Genomic DNA, 20,103 nt, shown 5'->3' with positions numbered 1-20,103 from the left:
TATTGCTTTGTATTGGCCTAAGTAAGAGAAGCATAGATAGCCCTTCAGCAAGATTTTCCTTTATCTTAGTAAAATTCTGTAAGTCAGCAAATCCTAGCAATTGCCTATCTACTGTATATATTTTCATCTCTTGCTTTGTTTTACTGAGCAAGGATCTTCATACAGGTATGCAGTCAAGAGCCACACTGTATTTGATGCCAGGAGATAATTTGGCATGAGCTGAAAAGAACTGCAGTTTGCTTTTAATATATTGTGAACGGCTTGGTATATTAGCATAGAAGGGGAACACCTGTCTGGAAAGATACTGTCTAATGAGGGCTGGAGGAAGGTGCTCGGCAGTTCTTCTCTTGGGGAGCAAGGAGAGCAGATTACCATCGCTCCTCATAGTTGTTGTTAAAAAGAAATACTAGATATTAAAAAGAAGGAACAGTATTACCATTAAGGCATGTCTGTCAGACTGTGATAATACTAAGGATATAAAAAAGGATATAAATTTCCCATATCAAGGCACTCTGCTTTGAAAAATTTGTATTGTAAAAGCAGCTTTCTTTTACAAATTCTGTGGTTTTATTCTTTTGCCCTAGTTGACCTACTTTGAATACATCAATACAGGAAATTTCACTCTTTTGTCTGAGTGCAAGTCTGTTCATTCATTTACATACTCAGTTCTGAAAAAGAAACTTCTCATTTTCTTCAAAATTGATAGAAAGGAAAGAAAGGTATAGGTGTTGGGTTTTTTTTGAAATGGACTTTTGTACCATGTATAGAATAGCTATAGGAGATTTAACTTGTAATTGCTTTACTCCCCATCCACATGTTGCTTGTATGAATAAACAGCGGTCAAGAGTAAGCAGCTAGGGCATATGTGAAGTTTAAGGTGAAGCTTGCACAACTGAACTTCAGATATTTATTTTGGTGGTACAAGAACGTATATAGCCTTGATAAACTGTGTATTTTTCCTTTGCTATAGAGTTACTTGGAAGCTTTTCAGGACACAGCTTGCAAGTATTTTAATACTGATGCATGATAAACTGATGTAGTGCTTTTCACTGGGAGAAGCTGATCATCTTTTGTCATAGATTTCCATTCTGATTATAGAGTTGGCTTTTAAAAGCCCTAGGCCAATTCATATCTTCATCACATACAGGTGTAACAAAGTAGTAGTATGTTTTATGATATTTTTGGTGTTGAGGTCTTTATTCTTGGTAATTTATGGTAAGAGCATATACCCTATTTTAAATATTTATATAACAGTTTGGCCAATGGTATGCTGACGTTTTCCCCATTGCTTGTTAGCCAGTGAAGAAAGCATGTTTAAAATGATGCATCTAGGTCATCAAAAGACCATCTCCCAGAAAAATTAATGTTTTTTAAAAGCATTTATGTTTTCCACAGTTAGCTCACTCTAGGATCTTCAAAGTAGTTAAAGGAGTTGAGGCATTCAGGCGTGTAGTGTCAAGACTACAATGTCAAACACTGAAATTTTAGTCAAGGAGCAAACTACAGTAATATGATTAAAAGTATGAGTTTAGCTATGTCTAAAATGTCATTTAATGCAGTGGGTAGTCAAGGCACAGAAAATGCTGGACAGGCTCTTCGAGCTTGCTATGAGCAGTGGGGAAGTAGAGAATTAATAGCAGGCATTTTTGTTCTATTTCAAGGCACATGTTCTCTCTGTATGTGTATGTAAGAATATGTGTGTGTACATGTACTTAAAGAAAATCACAGTTCACGAAGAAAAGAAAAGGCATGTTTTTAGGTTCTGTGGGTTTTAAACTTTCTGGTGTTCTGGAAAGTTCGAGTGAACTCATGTTTTTAAAAAAAATAGGTAATAAACGTCCTTCAGAAGGAAAATAGTTATTAAGTCACTTTCTGCAAGGCAAACAATGAGCCAGTGTCAAGTCAGGGAGTGGAAGTCACGTACCTTTTATGTGCATTTTTAAGGAAGGAATAAAATATAGAAATTTTCTACAATTAGAATAATTATGGAACAGAAAGTAGAGTTTTCAGCTTTCTTTCTCAGCTGTGCACCTACTACAGAATTTAAAGCAAGTTTGTGCTTCTTTAGATTGATGTTTCTTAAATAAATAGCAGTCTCCTCAGTTCTCTTGTAACTTGGAAGCTATTTTGTGAGTTTACATAAAATCCTCTTATGGCATCTTGGAATTTGGAGAGCCTGGTTATCTGAGAAGACAGTCTTCTCTTATCATGACAACCTGAGAATTTGCTACCTGTGTTTTCTCTCCAAGCAATAACAAAATTAACATTTTGACTATTTGATTCAATATAAAAGAGCTGTTATAGTTACCCTCATGAAATTACATGTGACTTAAACTTTTAGGTAATGATTTGTTTTTAAGAAGGCAAGCTTAAAGTTATCAGGAAGTTTTAAAGAAAACTGATTTTTTCCCCAGGACATTTTAAATATAAACCTGGTGTGGTAAACAGGTAATGATGCTTCACATTCTTTATCATAAGCAAAGCAGACAAAATATGAGAAAAGTCAACAGTCTGTAGATTGAATCTCGGTACTCTTAACTGTTCATTAGTGTGTTTGCATTAGTTTTGTCATGTGAATGGTAGGTAGACTTTAACAAATAATATTTAAAGACCTTGAACACCAATTTCGCTGGCTTTGCTCTGCATCAAACAGGGAGGATGGTGAAGGAAAGTAACTTTTTTGTTGGGAGAAATGAGAGATGTTTTACAGTCTGACAATTTTTACTCTACAGTAAGTTTGCCTACTACGAAGTAGACAGACTCTCAATAGTTTCGTGAATTAAGACAGAGAAGTATTTGATGTTGACATGGTTAATTAGCAATAGTGGGGATAATCACTCGAGTTGGAAGTAGCAGTTGAAAAGATACCTGATTTAATAATGTAAGTTCCACCTGCTGTGCTTGCAAATGTATTCCTCATGACTTGTTGAGTGGATTCCCATCCTAAGTCTGGCCCTGATCCTGAGTGCTTTGGAAACTAAACAACTCAGACAAGATCCAGTAGGACCAGCTGGTTTTATTTGACCTATGTCTAAAGCAAGTGACACACGTTTTTCAGATACACTGATTCAGGATATGTAAGAAGGTGAAAACATGCATGCAGGTAAAAAGACTAATAGTAGCAAATCAAGGATGCTTTTCCATAACTTTGCTTGTTAATTTGACAAATCTTGGCAGGTAGCCGACAAGCTGTGTTTGTGAAGTTGGCTTTTAGCATCCCTTTATAGTAGCCAAAAATAGGCAGATGCTTTTAAGTAGTACGGTAGTTTTCTACATTCTTAGTTGTCTCCTTCAACCTAGTTTTCTTTAGTTTGCTTTTGAACAGTCACTTAGTTGAACTATTCCTTTACATCACCCTATGTTCTATGAATAAAGCAAGATAAAAATAGAAGGAAACAAAATTACTATAAAGAAAGCTTCTTCAGAGTCAAAAAACCCATAAAGAAATAGCATCTTGCCTTCCATTCTGAGCACAGAGGGCTTTATTTAATTCCTTGTCTCTTACTTTTTTTTTCCTATTCTGTTAAGACGTACAGCCTGGCAAAAGGTAAGTACATTCTTTCTTATGTACTCCAGAGCAGAATATCAGAAAAGCGACTTGGGTTGAAAGTATAGTGCATCTTTCTTGTTTATAGTCCTTGAACTGTGAAAACCCCAGGAATACTTATTTGATGGAACACATCTTGCTGGGTAGGCAGAGTTTTAAAACTGCAGGTGTATACACGCCTCTCAGATCTAAGGAGTTTGAGCTGCTGATAGAATGAATTTCACCTTATGTTTCATTCAGAGTGATGATCTTCGTCTACAATTATTGTTCAAAGCTGTCACTTTGTAAACAGACCACATTAGAAAGACATTGCCACTTAATCCTTTTTAATTATATTAATCTTAGGGAAGTGATTTTCCGGATTTCTACTACTTCCATTGAAAGGTAGGAAATAGTAGCTCTGCTAAGGAAGAACGTAGTTGATTGTCAGAAGGAGAAGCTATAGTGCTAATTAAATGGCAGAGATGGCTGCTCAACTTCCAGGTTGAAAAGCAAAACCGTAGTGCAGAGCAGAACTACAGTCTTTGCACCTGAGGTTATGGCACCTGTTATGATCATAAGGAACAATTAGTAATGATCATATGCAGTTTTTTGGGTTTTTTTTTAAGATGAAGAGTATTTGGGGGAATTTAGTATTCTTGCATCAAAACAGTTTTGTGAGTCCTTTACCAAGTGTAAAACTACTTAATCTCTGAAATTGCTTCAATAGCTATTGTTAAACTATTGCAAAAAATGACAGCTCAGATGAAGAGGGAGTTATAGTTCTTGTAATACTGAAATGGAAAGGACTTTGGCTTTGGCATATTTTTGGGAGGAGAGAAAAAAAAGTAACAAAGGATTTATATGGGCCATTTCACCCCCCAATTTTAATGTGAGTTCTTGTAGATTCCAATCATGTAGGATTTGAATCATCTTTTTTGTTGCGTGCTGAGGTATCTGTCAGATACTGGTACGAAAGGGTTCTGTAGCTTATAGTAAGAAATAGAAATGACTAGCTCTGTGGAAAGATAAATTTTTATGTTTCTAGAATGTGCCAGTATCTGAAGGTTACACATCTGCTTGTCTCTCTAAACTGAAAGTAAACAGCTGCATGGCAGAATTATATGTAAACCCATTTCCTTAGGAAATACTTAGGCAGGGCAGGAATTCAGTGCTGAGCTTCTAAGTGTAGGATGGCCTTCTGTCAGAATGAGGGAGAGAACATAAGCCTGAGGCTTTACTGGTAAGGAACGGGGCTACTGATGCGATGCATCAGAAGGCCAACATAGGCTCTCTTACATCTATGTGATTTGCAAGACTGTAGTCCCTTGTGACTCAAGTTTTTCTGGGGGCAGCATGTTAAAGTGCTTTTTGGGAATAAAAAGGTAATACGGAGGTCCCCTTTATGGACACAGCAGCAGCTCCGATTCTCTTCTTGGGAAAAAAACCCAACAGTTAGGTGTTCCTGGTTTACACTGCTTGTTACATACCCCAGTGAGAACAGCAGCATCAGGGGAGTCTTATTTAGGGAGAGAGGATTTCTCGGGGGGAAAAAAATCACTGGGTTGTAATATCCTTTAAAAGCAATGAAACAAACGTTTCTTTTCAGGATAGCAAATATCAAACTGCTGCCTTTTAAGGCAAAGCAGGAAACATGAGCCACAATGTTCTCTGCTTGATCACAGCAGAGGGAAATATTGTCCCTCATTGGTTCTGTTAATTTTTAATTGCTTTTTACATTGCAAAAGATTTTATGACATTCACTACTCTTGACATCTCAAGGAAGCAAAGCTATGTTTAGATTAAGTGTCACCAGCTAGATGGACCAGTCAGAACTGTCGCTGTTTTTTCTTCCCTGTATTCATTTTTAGGTGATGGTTGCAGAAGCATTGAATATTTCCAGGGAAACATACTTTGCAATTTTGATGGACAGAGCCTGCAATGGACCTGTTATGGTTGGCAGTCCACAGGGTGGTATTGACATAGAAGAAGTTGCAGTTACTAGCCCAGAACTTATCTTTAAGGTATTACAATAATATTTTAGACTAAAAATTTTCCTTGTCAGTTATCCAAAAGAATATTCCCCCCCCTGCCCCCTTCCATTTTTCCTTCTTCTGTGTATGGAGAGAAGACAATAAGAACCATACAAATTGTGTTTCACCAAATAGGGGATCAGACCTGTCATCTAGTAGGTGAACGAAGCATGTTTAACATCTGATTTTGTTAGTGTTTGTGTCTCCAGCTCAATTTAGAAAAAGAGCTTAAATCTGACTGTTACATGATATGTTAAACTTAATATCTGAAATGTTTAATGAGTGAATTTCGCTTTCAGAAAGGTACACAGTTTTTTCACAAGTGGGTCAGTGCCACTATGGTTATTGTTTCTGTGGTTGTTTTTTTCTAATTGACAGAGTTGCTAATTATTTCTTTGTACCTGGATGACTCTTGCATCTGAAATACAACTGTTGTAATTACTTTCTTAACGATGACTACATTTAAGTATTTATTATTGTGGCATGATAATGAGTAGACAAGCTATTCATCTGGGAAAATAATTGATACAATCAAGTATAATTATTCAAAAAATTGTAAAAATATTTAATGTGCATTTTAAAATTATATAAACTTCACAGTGTTACTGGGCAGTGACACCATTGCCTTGAAAATATTCCAGAAGATGTCATAAAAATTAACAGACTAAATATTCGTCAACGCCATCTGTACAGTAATTAAAAGTGAAAACTGGTGTCACATTGTCTTGTCAGCATGCCACCCTAAAGAATTATATATTTTTTGGAAGGACTGTTTCATAGTTGGTGTGGTAATTATAACATACCCTATAGGCAGCTGCTATAGCCTCAGTCTCAGAGAACTTTGGCAAACAGCCACGCATTAATTACTAATTTGCAAATGTATACTGTTTTCCTTTTGAAGTTATAAATCTCCATTCAGACTGACTATTTAGTTATATTTATGCACGTTATTGTTACAGGAGGAAATAGATATTTTGGAAGGTATAAAGGATCGTCAGGCATTGCAGATGGCAAAAAATTTGGGCTTCAAAGGACCTTTGCAACAGCAGGTAACAGCCCAGATATAGAATAAATGCTTTCCAAATAGACATGAAAGCCTACGTGTCCATTAGATCAGGACCATTTTGATATTTTAAATATTAAATTGCACCTATATAATTGTCGTCAGGCTTTAGCAATTTGAAAAGGTCCTTATTGTTCCAAAGTGAAAGTCCCTTCATCAATTGAAGCAATTGGTGACAACATGCTGTTCATTGGAATTCCACTGGAGCTCAGTGAACTACATGGGTAGAGCTTTTTTGAAAATGTGGCCCTTAATATGGAGAGAAGTAAAAGTGTATCTCTGTGCAATTGAAGCCTTTTTTTTTTCCCCCGAACTTCAACTCAAAACCAAAAGTCTGACAGCTTGTTGTCTGTTCAGTATCTTTTTTTTATATATATATTGGAATTCCACAGTGTACATAAATATGCAAGATATTTTGCCTTTGTGAATCATTTTGCAGAGAAAAAGCTTGTTTAAGCTACTTTTGCCTTTTTTCTTCTATAGTATCAAACTGTCATTTTTGTAGAACTCCTTTATTTTTAATTCAGCAGTTTTAATTATTTTCTATCCCAACTGTGCAATTAACAAATGCATAATCATTAAGTTGATTAACACACATTTGAAGATTTAGCTGTATATCTAATGAGGAGGAATGATTATGTAGAATCTTTCAGTCCTTGAAGAGTTCTGGTACTTAATTATTAACAGCAATATATGGACTTTCCAACAATACATTTAAATAATGCTGCAGTGAGTGCATTTCTTTCCTCGCGCTATCAACTCAAATGAATTTACTGAAGCATAGGAACATAGTTTTTATTCAGACAAATCCCAGTATTTACCTATACATTTGCTATTTCTAGGTTGGGATTTTATGCTTTGCCTCAAAGAGGCTCAGTACTCGTAGACCTTGAGAAAGAGGAATGTTGACATTAAGCTGCCTGATTCAGAGAGGTGCTGAAAGATGGAGCAGCCCTTAATAAAAGTTAAGCGATTCTGGTGATCTGTTAAAATTACAGCAGTGTACTGGGGCAACAACAGCTTTTCAGGTTGCCAAGAATCAGCGTGAGGTTGCACGGTGGGACTTCCTCCCTAGCGTCACTGATAGCCTTACCCGTGTGGTGTTAAGATACTTTGTCAACCACAGTGGCCATGCCAAGGAAACTGCTGCCTTGGTGGGTGCAGATTTATAACTGGTAATTTTTTAAAAATCAAAACCAATGAGAATGCTTCAGCTGATGAATTTTGAGAAGGGAAGACTTCATAAGCAATTTGTATGCTGCTTCCAAACTGTAACTCTTTAAAGAGTCTTTGACATGTTGGTCCCAAAACTGGATACAGCACTCCAGGTGCTGCCTTGTCAGCACTGAGTAGGGGGAGATAGGAACATCCCTCACCACGTTCTTCCTGATGTAGTGCAGTATTGGGGTTGAGTCTTTATAGTCGTAATGTTTTCTTTCTTATGAATGATGTTGTGGGAGAAAGCTGACTTCTTTTTTTTTTATTCTCATTCACTTTGCTTATTAGGAGAGGTCCCAAATATTTTTGATTTCTGTACTTCAGTTAGCTGATCAGTAACAAAGGAACAAATTTGATGTTTTCTTTATTAGTGTACTTCTTCATCTGCAAACTTATTTCAGCTAATAGGTTGTCAGTGTGTAATGAACCAAAGGGATTCTTTTTATGCACGTTAATGTTGCTGTTGTTTAAATTGTTCTATTAATGGAAGACTGTTGTAAGAACAAAAGACTTGGAAGTTAGTAGTCAGTCACAATACTTTCGGCCACAGAACCAGTCAGAGATAGATGGTGAGGAACAATAAGGAATGAGCAAGAGTATCTTGTAAAGAGTAGACACGCATGCTTCTGACAATTTCTTCAAGAAAACATTTCAGACTGATGTAGGAAGGAGAAATGTTTTTTGTTTGGTTGGTTTTTTTTCCTAAAGTCGCTAATGTGCACATACTGCTTTTTGGTTTCTGAATTTAGACTGATGAACATGAGTGCAACTTAGATCTCAGCATACCAGCAAATATGTCATTATGAACTGTTAGGCACTTTTCAAATTAAACTTGTCATAGTAATCGTGCTGTTTATTTTGTAGAAAATCCCCAGTTCATGTAGTCTTTAAATGCACATTTACTAAATGTTATGCAGTATCATAATGCTACATTATAGCTATTTTAGATACTATATAAATATGATTAAGAAAACAGAAATAAAAGCAGTAATTATCTAGAACTAGTGTGCAATTTAATACATTAAAAATAATCAATAATGGTTTATCTTTGCCTTGAAAACATTAACTTTTATTTTTCTGTGTGGTAATTGTAAATCGCTTGATCAAATTTAGGCAGCAGATCAAATTAAGAAGCTGTATAATCTCTTCTTGAAAATTGATGCCACTCAGGTTGAAGTGAATCCCTTTGGTGAAACTCCAGAAGGGCAAGGTAAGAAATTGAAGGAAACAAATGAATGCATTATAGTTCTTTATTTATGCAAACTATAAATTAAATTGCATAGAAGGTTGTAGCAGCAGCTTTGCATTAATTTCATTTTGTAATGTAATTTAAGCAACATTCATAAATATTCCCATGGCAGATTTTACATTTCAATACCTTTTGTTATTTCATCGAAATACTGGAAGTATCGGCTTCTACATGTTATGCCTGGTGGGAAACAGCAACATTTTCTGCTCTTTGTACAAAGTTGGGTTTTTCTTGGTTTTGTTTTGTCTTGGATATTTTTTTGTTAATGTTGCTAGAATTCCTGAGATTGTGTGGAAAGAAACTTCTTATTTTATGTTTGTAAACATATAGGTAAGTTAAAATCATAAGTGCATGACTCTGCAACCTACTCAAGCACAGGAGAAATTCCAGCTGGAATGGACACTTAGCTACATCCTTTGGGAAGAAAAAGGGTAATTGATCTGCTTCTACCATGAATACGGGGCTAAGAAGGTATAGGGTAAATAAAAGGAGCTGGGTTAGCTTTCATGTCATTGTAGTAGTTGGTTTTCCAGCTGAAACCCTTCCTCCCATTTGTCATTTTTGTCCAATTAACTTGAACAAAAGAGAAGAGGAACTAAAGATGCCTGTGGTATATTGAAATAGAGTAGGGCCGATCGAAGTGGATCATAGTTACCACCTTGCTGTTTCATTTGATGGCAGACCATTTTTACCCTTGCATTCATTCCTAATGCCAATATTTTATGGTATTCATGCCCCCTCTCCCTTTTTATTTCTTCTCTTTAATTTAAATAGATAAAGGTGAGAAGTTGTGGAGCTCGGGGGAGCTAGCTGAGACTTCAGCGTCAAAGGCTGCGGTTCACAAGCACTAGTGACTTTCTAGTAGAGGCCCTACCTACAGTATCATTTTGTGATTTGAGAGAAGCCTTTGGCATTGGGAAGTGCTGGTGGGTGTTTCTTGACAAACATTGATAAAGAATACTCAAGAAAGACAATTCCAGTTTTTAACCAACTTATAAGATATGCCTGTAGATTAAAGTGGAAATTAGAAAATGGAAAGAGAAAGCTTTTTCCCATTTTAACAGACATTAGGAATGTGGCTGCTTAATTGCGGTGCTGGAAACTTTTGGAAAAAGATAATTGCTATGTCAGTTAAGACCATGAGCTCCTCATAGGAGTGAGTACCAATTGAAAGAATTAGCATTTTAAGAATACTTTTTATGTGCCCGCAGCTAGTTTGTAAAGTAAACAGCTTTTCACTAAAAATCCATATTTTTGGCTCAGTTGGTCAGGAATTCAAAAGTTGAATTGTGGCTAGAAACTATGCAGTCTCTTCCAATTGTCCAACCTTGTTTTTCCATTTTTATTAGCAAACCAAATGCAAAAGAATTGGCAGAGAATTGTCCACAGCTTAAAAGGAAAATTCTGCTGGTCATGTAGTCTGAAAAAGCTCTGAAAGATGTAAAACAAATCCTGCCCTGCCCCATTTTATTAACGCATCTTATAAAGTACTGCTCGTTGTTATAAAATGGGCTGTGGTACACTAAAATGCCCTATTGTAAAGTGACATTTTAAAAACAAATACAAAAAAGATTACCTTGTCTATTAAAGTATATGAGGATAATTCAGAGACAATGATAATAATGATCAAATGTCCAGTCAATTTTTTTACATAATGAGCTGATTTCAGGTTAAACTAAGTTAGAAGAACATATTTATGACCTAAAAGTATGCATTCTGCTTTTCAAACCTTTTTTTCCTGACCTTTTTCGAATTACTCTTGGTTGGGTTCGAATCATTCTTGGTTGGTTTTTTTTGGTGTTCTTACCACCAAAATCCATCAGCTCTCTGGACAGAGTTTACCTTGTGAGAATGATTTCCACCAAATGCTTTAACTCTTTTTATTTGAGAATCTTTCGCAGCACTGTGTGCTCAGATTTCCATCTCATTTGAAGTACTACAATAACGTGCATATTGAATCAATAGTTTCCGCATTGTAAACCTCACTGAGCTTAATAAGTGTAAGTCAAATTCTTAGCAACTAACTCTAGCTCCGTTGGTTCTTATGCAATTTCTGAAATGTGTACTGGGGGAGAGAAACAAAAAGCCCTGCTGTTGACCAATGTAGTTCTATTGTAGGCTGTATTTTAAATGGAGATGGAAAATTTGCCTTCAGAACCCAATAGACTGTTGTTTTTCCCCGCCATTTAAATAGATCCATTGGCCTTATTAAAACCAGTTGGGAATGAGGTGAGAAGGACATTTTCATTTTGTGTTGCACAGTGAAGTTAAAGCAGAACAATGAAATAGGACCTTGTAAAATGAATGGTCTGAATTTTTCAAGTTCTAGCAATGTGCAACACATGACACTTTTGACCTCTTGAAGATTAATGGGACCTTTAAAATAGGTGCAACAAAAACTGCTGGAACTTTCCTGCGGATTATGATGTTGACTTCAAAACAAATTCATTGGTATGTTTGTCTGCTATGACTGATGTACTTTACCAGGTTTATTTTGTGGGTTCAAGACCACTGATACTGCAAAAACAAAATTTCCTTCCTCAAAACTTGTTGAAATCATTTTTTTAGTAGAATAATTGACCAAGATGTTTTAAAACTACAGGGCAGTATGGAAGGTACCCAGTAGTCCTTATGCTCGGTCAGATGTCAGAAATTGGGACATCTATGACAATTGCCTTCTATCAGGCAGAGAAGTGAGCTTGAGGTGAGCTCTTTCTGCCAGGACTAGGCTGTTCTGGTATTCACACTTGGTGGTTCAAAACTAGCTCAGATGACTTGTATAGAAGCACTTTACTATTCTGCCATTTTGGCAGAGCAAAGGACAAAATCCTCAGTTCAGTACCTACATCATCTTAGCCATGTAATCCTGCAAGGAAGACCTTTAAGTATGTCTTGAGTATTAGTGAGTGGACACTGTAGATGTGTATAGACACTGAAAAGGAAGTGAGAAGGGCAGAGACAGCGCTGTCAGATAACAGAATAGGGGCATCATTGAGGTGCTGAGGACGTATTTGGCTGGGGACCAACACGGAGAGGAATCAGTAGACGAGTAGGGGCAGGTGAAGGAGAGGACAGTTGGGAATGAGGGGAAACAAAACTGGTGGTCCTAAAAGGACCCAAAGAACCATGTTGGTACTAACTTTGCATCCATGCTGGAGTACTATGAGGTAGCCCTGTGGAAAAAAAATGAACTGATTTGGATAAGTTGCCAACTTAGCTTTTCTGCAATGGCTGTGCATATTTCGTGAGCAGGACTTAATTTGAGGGGTGGTAGGAGTTTTTATGCTGTTTTCTCTGAGGTTTTTCCCCATGTGTTTCGCATTCAGGAAGCTGAGGAGCAGAAACAGAGTGGGTTTCAAGTTGTGAAAGCCATCTTACTAGCAGACGTACACAGAAGTTTTCCTGTGCTTATTTCTTTTTTGCTAGCAGTTTTTCCATCGGAAATGTCTTACAGAAGAATAAAGATAAAACAAATGGAAGAACATTTGAGCAGCTTAATGCAGTTATTTCTAATGATAAAATATAAGTCTCTGTATGAAGACCATTATTCCTGTCAAAGTAACAGTTAAGATGGATTTATTTCTTGTTGTGTTTTGTGTTTTTCACTTGTGTGAATTTCCATAAGAAAATACACTGTTGTATATATTTCCTTTTGTTTAATTTTGTAGCAAATTCTTCGTTAACACTATTGGGTCAGAAGCCTGTAACTGCCAATTTCTTTGGGTGTTTTTGTTTTGTTTCCTCTCAGTGTAAGCTGTTGAATTGGCAGATGACAAAAATCCTACACTGCTAGCAAAAACAACAAAAATACTCCCTGAATATAAGTGTTGGAGCTTTCTTTGATGTTTGTTTAGAAGAAAATTTCATTTGTATAATCTATCATGCATGTAACTGTGCTTTTGATGGTGAAAATGGTTTGATAAATATTAATAGGTGTTTTTCCTGCTACTTTGTACAGCATGGCCTTTGTTAAAGATGAATGTTCTGTAGAAATGAGATTCTATTAATGTGACATTGAGGATGTTCATGTCTAAGGTAAAGAGAGCTCTGAAACTGCAGTTTTACTCTAGCTTTGAGTTGTTTTAGCAATTTAAGGAACTGAAAGCTTGAAGAAGAAAAATGGTACAGGTCTTAGTTAATTGTTAAAAAAAAATTAAAGCAGCTCTAGTACAATGGAAGCATATTATGATCTTCAGACATTTCTCCTTTTGGCAGATTCCCACATGATGGTTGACCGGGTAAGATCTAGACTTGTCCAAGAGAGATCTATTATACGCACACACTCATGAATAGTTTTCTGAAACTTCAGTCACTGAAACTAAATTTGATCCTGTTTTAATTTAATCTGGCATTGGTTACAATTCAAATGTATTTAGAAAACCACAAAAACCCCAGCAACATCAGAAATCCAAAACAAGAAAACCCAATGCAAATCAAGACATACAATTGAGACTCTCCTGTTTGTGTAAATGTTTTGTTTGCATAGGTATTTTCTCCTAAGTTAAGCAATTAAATGTATTTAGAAAACCACAAAAACCCCAGCAACATCAGAAATCCAAAACAAGAAAACCCAATGCAAATCAAGACATACAACTGAGACTCTCCTATTTGTGTAAATGTTTTGTTTGCTGTTTGCGTAGTTAAGCAATTATATATTTAAAAAAAAAAAGAGAGAAAGAGAAAGGTATTTATCCACCAAAAACGATTGTGTGATTAGTTATTTTAATTGATGGGTATCTATATCAAAGACTAAAAATTGTCTTTTTAATTGTACTTGGGCTCTAGTTGCAGAGACGTGTACAGTGCTCATGAGCAGGTGCATATGTACCATGTATGTTTCGATGGCAGTATGAATCAAAACACAGCAGAAAGAAAAACTATTTGATTTTTCTGGATGCAGCATTTAAAGGCACTTAAATCTGACTGGTTTGCGTTGAGAAATCAATTATAATTCAGTCAGTAATTATAATCTGAATATAGTACAAATCAGATTACTTGAATAGTGAAATGATAAGCATATAGTCTTATATTTACTTAGAACATTTTAATCTAATGAGGTGTTTGCCTATGCAAACCCATAAAAATAATAAGTCAGTAAATAGGCAAATAACCCGTTCACTCTATATGCATTTCTTTTACTGTTTGTTTTTATGTGAATATTATGTCGACTAGCTGGTCTTTGGTATCTGTTACTTAATATAGTCAGGTTTAGCTACTTTTTAATTTGTTTTTACAGCCATAGTGGATGTTGACATTGATGAGAAGTTTTGTATTTACTTTTTAAATTTTCTTTGTTTAAAAGTCATCTTTTGATAATTTTTAACATGCACCGGCTTAAAGTTGTTTCAATTTAGATCTTTAGGGAAATTATGTATACCTAATGACATTATAAATTAAAAATATGGCTAAGGAAAGCATTTTGTATTGCTTAACTATAAATGAGTGCATGTTATCAAACATTGCTTTGGATTGCTAACCTGTTACCTGTTATATCTGTCATACTTTCAAAACACTGAAAGTAGAGTCTCTTACGAAATTACCGCAGACCACCTGTCCACATCATAAAAATTGCCTTCATAATTTTGGGGAATCTTGTTTAAAGCAAACGTCGAAGAACATCCCTTGACAAAGGCACATGATTGTGTAGTGTGGAGGCACTTGCTGTACCTTTTCTCAATATAGGATTTGGGGAAAACTTACCCTTCTGTACTGGACTCAATGCTAGAACTTCAGCTGATCATATGCTGGAAGCAGCATCACTCCTAAGCAGCCCTTTCCCCCTCCCTGCTGTAGTAATTGGTGTAATATTTCAGAAGCTCTGACTAACTGTAAACTCTAAATGCCTATATGTTGTTTTATATTTTTTCTTTAGTTGTTTGTTTTGATGCCAAGATAAACTTTGATGACAATGCAGAATTTAGGCAAAAAGAAATATTTGCCATGGATGACAAGTCTGAAAATGAGCCTATAGAGAACGAAGCTGCCAAATATGACTTAAAATATATAGGACTGGATGGAAATATTGCTTGCTTTGGTAAGAACGAATAAATCCAAAAGACATTTGAAGACAAATTCATACTTGTTCAGTGTATAGACTTTGTTTACATTCTGACATTCAATCCACCCTTGACAGTATTTCAGTCTGTTTTGCTGAAGTTGTCTGTCCTTCTGCAAGTTCTTGCAGGAATGAAACTAAAGTTGTGTTGAAACTGTGATGAAGGCCACAGCAGCGGACAGGCAGGGCATGTGTGATGTCAGAGAGAAGACAGGCTAAGGGAGAAGCCTGTGGGGTTTCTACGTTCTGAATTCTTAAGCTGATGCAATTGGTCTTTCCAGTAATCAAAACAAAACAAGAAAAGTCATCAAAATTTGATCGTTAATTTTCAAAAATGACACTGTGTTACTCAGAAGGCACTGCAAAAGCGTGTGTGTAAGAACATGGTATTCCTGTTTACATATTGATATTGAGCTCCATTTGCCTTTAAGGAAAGTTGCTAAAGAAGCTGCTTGGTTGTTAAAAGGAAACTGCCAGTTTCTTATTTTTCTGAAGTTTCTGTAGAACAGGAATACTCTTGTGTTTAGAAGAAATAAGTAAAAAAGTCAGCTATGCTTTAAATAATTTTCACTTTGTATAAATTCTTTTAGCCAGTAAAACATTTTATTATGACTCTAATTGAATTAGTCATTTTATCTCAGCTTGGTGGAATGACTGGTTTTAGTAAATGTCCAGTATTTACATTGTTTTGATGTGTACTCTAACCACAAATCTAGAAGATACTGATAACGTGTTGCAGTTGATTCAGTAAGTGACAGTGAGATTTTAATCTCAATTTAAAAAACAAAAACAAAAAAACAAACCAAAAAACCCCCAAGCAATAATTGGCAACACTACAGTATTTTTTTTTTTTTCAGTATTAGATATTGCTGTTGAATTACAGGTGACACAGAAGCCTTACTTTGTCCAGCAGGAGCAACTTACTGCGGACAAATAATTCACATGTACTATTCCTAGCTTAGAGGATGTTCGTGCCCATGGGAATGCTTCTAGACTGGTGTAAACACAAAATAAAAGGCAGTTTCAGGAGCATCTGATATCTGTCCCCAAAATTAGTCATCTGTTTTACAGTAATACAAAGCATTATCTACTGCTGTCAGATGGGAGAGGAGCTTAAGGACTCAATTTGTCCTTCATGTCTTGTGATGTGAACACTATTCCCAGAAGTTTTTGTCTTTCTTTTTTTTAAAATCAGAAGTTTTTGCATTTCCACAATTAGCATTCCAGTGCTCATACATGCTTAAGGGAAGGTGCACATCTAAGTCCTAAAGTTGATACAGTTGTAAAGAGAAATCGAAATGTTGGTGTGTATGCACCAGATTTTGAATTATTTGTTGCATTGAATATCCTTGAATAGGTACTGACCTATTTAGAAATAACATTTATGTAACATTTTGAGCCACGTTACGTGGTTGTGCTGATACGTTTTAAGCCTTTTCCCAAATGTTACGTACTTCTATGTGAAATATAAGCACTTGATGTTTACAATTACAGTCAATGGAGCTGGACTTGCAATGGCAACGTGTGATATAATATCCTTGAACGGTGGAAAGCCAGCCAACTTCTTGGATCTCGGTGGAGGTGTGAAAGAAGCACAAGTATATCAAGCATTCAAGCTGCTGACTGCTGATCCAAAGGTAAAAAAGTTGGTTTTGCACCAGAAGCTTCCCTGTGCAGCAATACAGCTGTGTTACAGGACTATGAATGGTGTGCTGAAAGATACAGATAATGGTGTGAACACTGAGGATGAGTTACTAAAGGGGCGATCTGGGAGGAAAATGATTTCACTGTGAACCGCTGGACTGACTTTTCAGTTGCTGATCCGCACTCAGGTTTGCCGGTCAGTCTTGAATGGGTACTTTCTCAAGGCAGTTCAACACAGAAATGCAGATGTGGTAATGCTGGGCGTTGCAGTGCTGAACTTTGAACATCTGGCTTCTAAAGTGGATTTTGTGAGGAGATTTAGAAACTTTAAAATAGCATTCCTAACAGTGTAGTGCCACAGTAGGGTGAGAAGAAAAATGGGAATTAAGCAAATAGCTAATTCTAAAGCTGATTTGTACTCTTTTAAGCTCGAGGCTTCTAAAATATCTGATTCTGCACTGTAGGATAGTCTGTGTTTAATTAACATTCGCAGGCTGGAATTGTAGCCTGGTACGTTCTAATACTTCCTTTTGCAGATGGAGGTGCAGTTGCTCTTTTCTTTTTGGACAACAGAAGACAGTCTGTGTGTATTGAGCAGAAGTTCTCTAGAGATGCATGTTAGCATGCTGAGGTCATTGGTCCTCTTTGCAGACAGAAGTAGAATATCTACTGAGAGAATATTGATCAGGAGTAGGCATTGGAGCAGTGCCAGCTGACCATCCCTGCCAACGCAGAGTTATGCTTCTGTGTGTAGCTAGAACTTAAGTTGCTGTAGATTTTTTTACTAATGAAAATCTGTCGAAGGGCTTGGATCATCTTTTCCATCTCCTGCACCTAAGCATCTCTGCGGAAGTCCTGATTTCAACATTTTGCTTCTTTTTGTGGATCTGGCTTTATCTCCTTTGTCTCTCTTTTTCTGTGCTTCCATCCATTTTCCTCGTATTCATTGCGTCTGTGATATTAGCTCTTCTAAATACCACCTTCCTGTGAAAATTACATCACTGTAATTGTATACCCTGTGCAGCAGTAAGTGACAAAATGTTGTGACTTTTCAAATGCAGATGGATATTGTTTGCAGCAAAATTTCAAGGCAAAGTCAGGAAGATGATTAGCAGTACAAAATAAGCACAGGTCAACTTCATATTGTAAGCTCTTTACAGTTCTAAGTCTCCTTGCATGTTTTTAAAGCACGTAGTACATTGATGGCTCAGCTGTACTAGAGAGAGTCATCTGCAATATTTAAAACATTCTTCCTGGATCTTTTTGCACTCCCATAGACCTGGGTCATGCTGACCTTTTGTTTGTAGAACTCTAGGTTCATGTTCTTCCCAAGATGCGCAGGAAGAGAACTGGTTGTCTCCTTCTACTTAGTGATCTTATAAGCTTCAAGTCATTAACATGCCTACAAGAACACAGACCTGGAGAAGTAGAGAAGCAAGATATCTTGTCTGGGGCAGAAGGGAAGCAGGATGGGACTTGAGATTCATGCTAGAAAACCTGATAGTTTCCTTCATTGTCTGATGCTAGTAGACACTTACGCTTGTCTTCATTTGTGTGAGTTTTAGCTATTCTCAGGACATTACATAAAGATTTGTTTGTGTTTGAGTTGTTCTGCAATGCGTGCTTCGTATGATGATCAAGGTTTGGCTCAGATGTAATTTATTTCTGAAACTTGTGTTAGTGGTGGAGAAGCAGGTGCAGTAAAGTCTTAGATAGACAACTTAGCTGATGATTATCACTATGCTAAATAGGTTCTTCTGTCTGCTACAACACAAACAGCACATATTAATTTTGGTGATGAAACTTACTGAGTTTAAACAATTTTAAAACAAAAAGGCATTTCAGTAGCTCTCAGCTATGTAACATCTGCATGCCCAGTATTTGACTTGTAAATGTATCCTTATTCTATTATATCTTCCGATTATATATCACTGCTTAACACTAGCTGCTTGCACCAGGGCTAGTGAAGCTATGCTAATTGAGACAGTGGGGCAAAGTAAAAGGTAGCGTGGAAAGGACCTGAAATAGTCATTTATGCTCGTGTCTATGCACAGCTGTAGCTGTTACATTCCTGGCTTTGACTGGCTGAAGATGCATAATGCTTTAGCCTAAATGCAGCACAACTCATTCCTCATTAATTTGTTGCCCCCTCTCTTCCTTTTGGATGCCTTTTCTGATCTTCTCTCCATTCACAGGAAGAATCACAGAACAGCTCCATTGCATTTCCCTTTTGTTCTCTTTATTGCACTCCAGGAAAAAAAGGGAGGATGACTGCTTAGAGTTGCACTAGAGACTGTTATTTGGTATGGTGCAGGGGAAAGAGGGTGCTTCCGAAAGCTATCTGCTCCAGGGAATGTAGCCCATAGCAAACTTGGATGCATGTACGTCAGTGACAGCATTGTTGGCCACAGACATTGTGTTTTTATTGGGATTTAATGCTGTCGCACATTTTTTAGAGTTACTAACTTTAGTTCTTTTGAGCCTAGCCCTGCACATGACCAGTCATACCACAGCTCTTATCCCTGAGAGGCTTGCCAGGTTTAAGTGAGTCATTTCTGAACTGTTTATCTTCTTAGCCCTTTCAGTTTGACTGATTTTGCCTTTATTTTATGTCACTGTGACCATCAGCAATACTGTTTCAGTTCCACGTGACATCAGGTGAAAACCTTCTCTTAACGGCAACTGATGAAGAATATGTATGAGATTAAATTAGGATTAGGGAAGATATCCTGATATCCCGGTACATAATAGGAGACTGTAGCAGCCCTGGCAGTTATATCAGCCTAACATCAAAGCCCTTGTTTTTCTTCTCTGCAGATGAATATTAATATAAAATTGCTAGCTATTAAAAAAATAAACATTTCATGTTTTATTTCATTCTGTTCAGAAAAGATAGTAAAAGTCTGTTATTTCTTCTCCTCATAGGCCATGTCCATTAGCTCACTAATATGCAGTACAATAATTGAATGAATCCTCTCTTTTCTTAACTTTAGGCCTTCAATCCCAAGAGTCATTGTGGCTAATGCAGCATACACAGTTTGTATCTGGTCAGTCATTTCCCTGTAACCTATAACCTGATTCCCACCTTGTTTGAGAGGATAAAAATTTGCTCTTTGGAACTTGAGGGGCAATTAATTGTTGTAAATGCCTCCAAACAACATTGACCCTCTGAGGAATGGCTAAACTAACAAACAAACAGTCTGCAGGGCTGTAATATGGAGAAGCACTGTCTTTTAGTTGCGCTGAAATATGGCACTGGCAGTGTTAAGGACATTGCAAGAGAAGAAATCTTCCAGAATGAAATGTTCAACTGCA

At 36.6% G+C, this 20,103-nt stretch overlaps 1 protein-coding gene across 1 annotated transcript in view; it reads left to right on the top strand.

Annotated features, from left to right (window-relative positions):
- Positions 1-20,103, top strand: part of SUCLG2 (succinate-CoA ligase, GDP-forming, beta subunit) — a 125,733-nt gene that overhangs the window by 52,529 nt on the left and 53,101 nt on the right. Inside the window, exons 5-9 of the mRNA XM_009329850.1 lie at positions 5,398-5,550; positions 6,519-6,608; positions 8,954-9,050; positions 14,962-15,123; positions 16,639-16,781. Coding sequence (XP_009328125.1) covers positions 5,398-5,550; positions 6,519-6,608; positions 8,954-9,050; positions 14,962-15,123; positions 16,639-16,781 — 645 coding nt within the window. The remainder of the gene's footprint in view (positions 1-5,397; positions 5,551-6,518; positions 6,609-8,953; positions 9,051-14,961; positions 15,124-16,638; positions 16,782-20,103) is intronic.

This window comes from Pygoscelis adeliae, unplaced genomic scaffold (assembly GCF_000699105.1).
Source record: "Pygoscelis adeliae isolate BGI_AS28 unplaced genomic scaffold, ASM69910v1 Scaffold67, whole genome shotgun sequence".
NCBI lineage: Eukaryota > Metazoa > Chordata > Aves > Sphenisciformes > Spheniscidae > Pygoscelis > Pygoscelis adeliae.
This window is presented reverse-complemented; position numbering and strand designations above follow the sequence as displayed.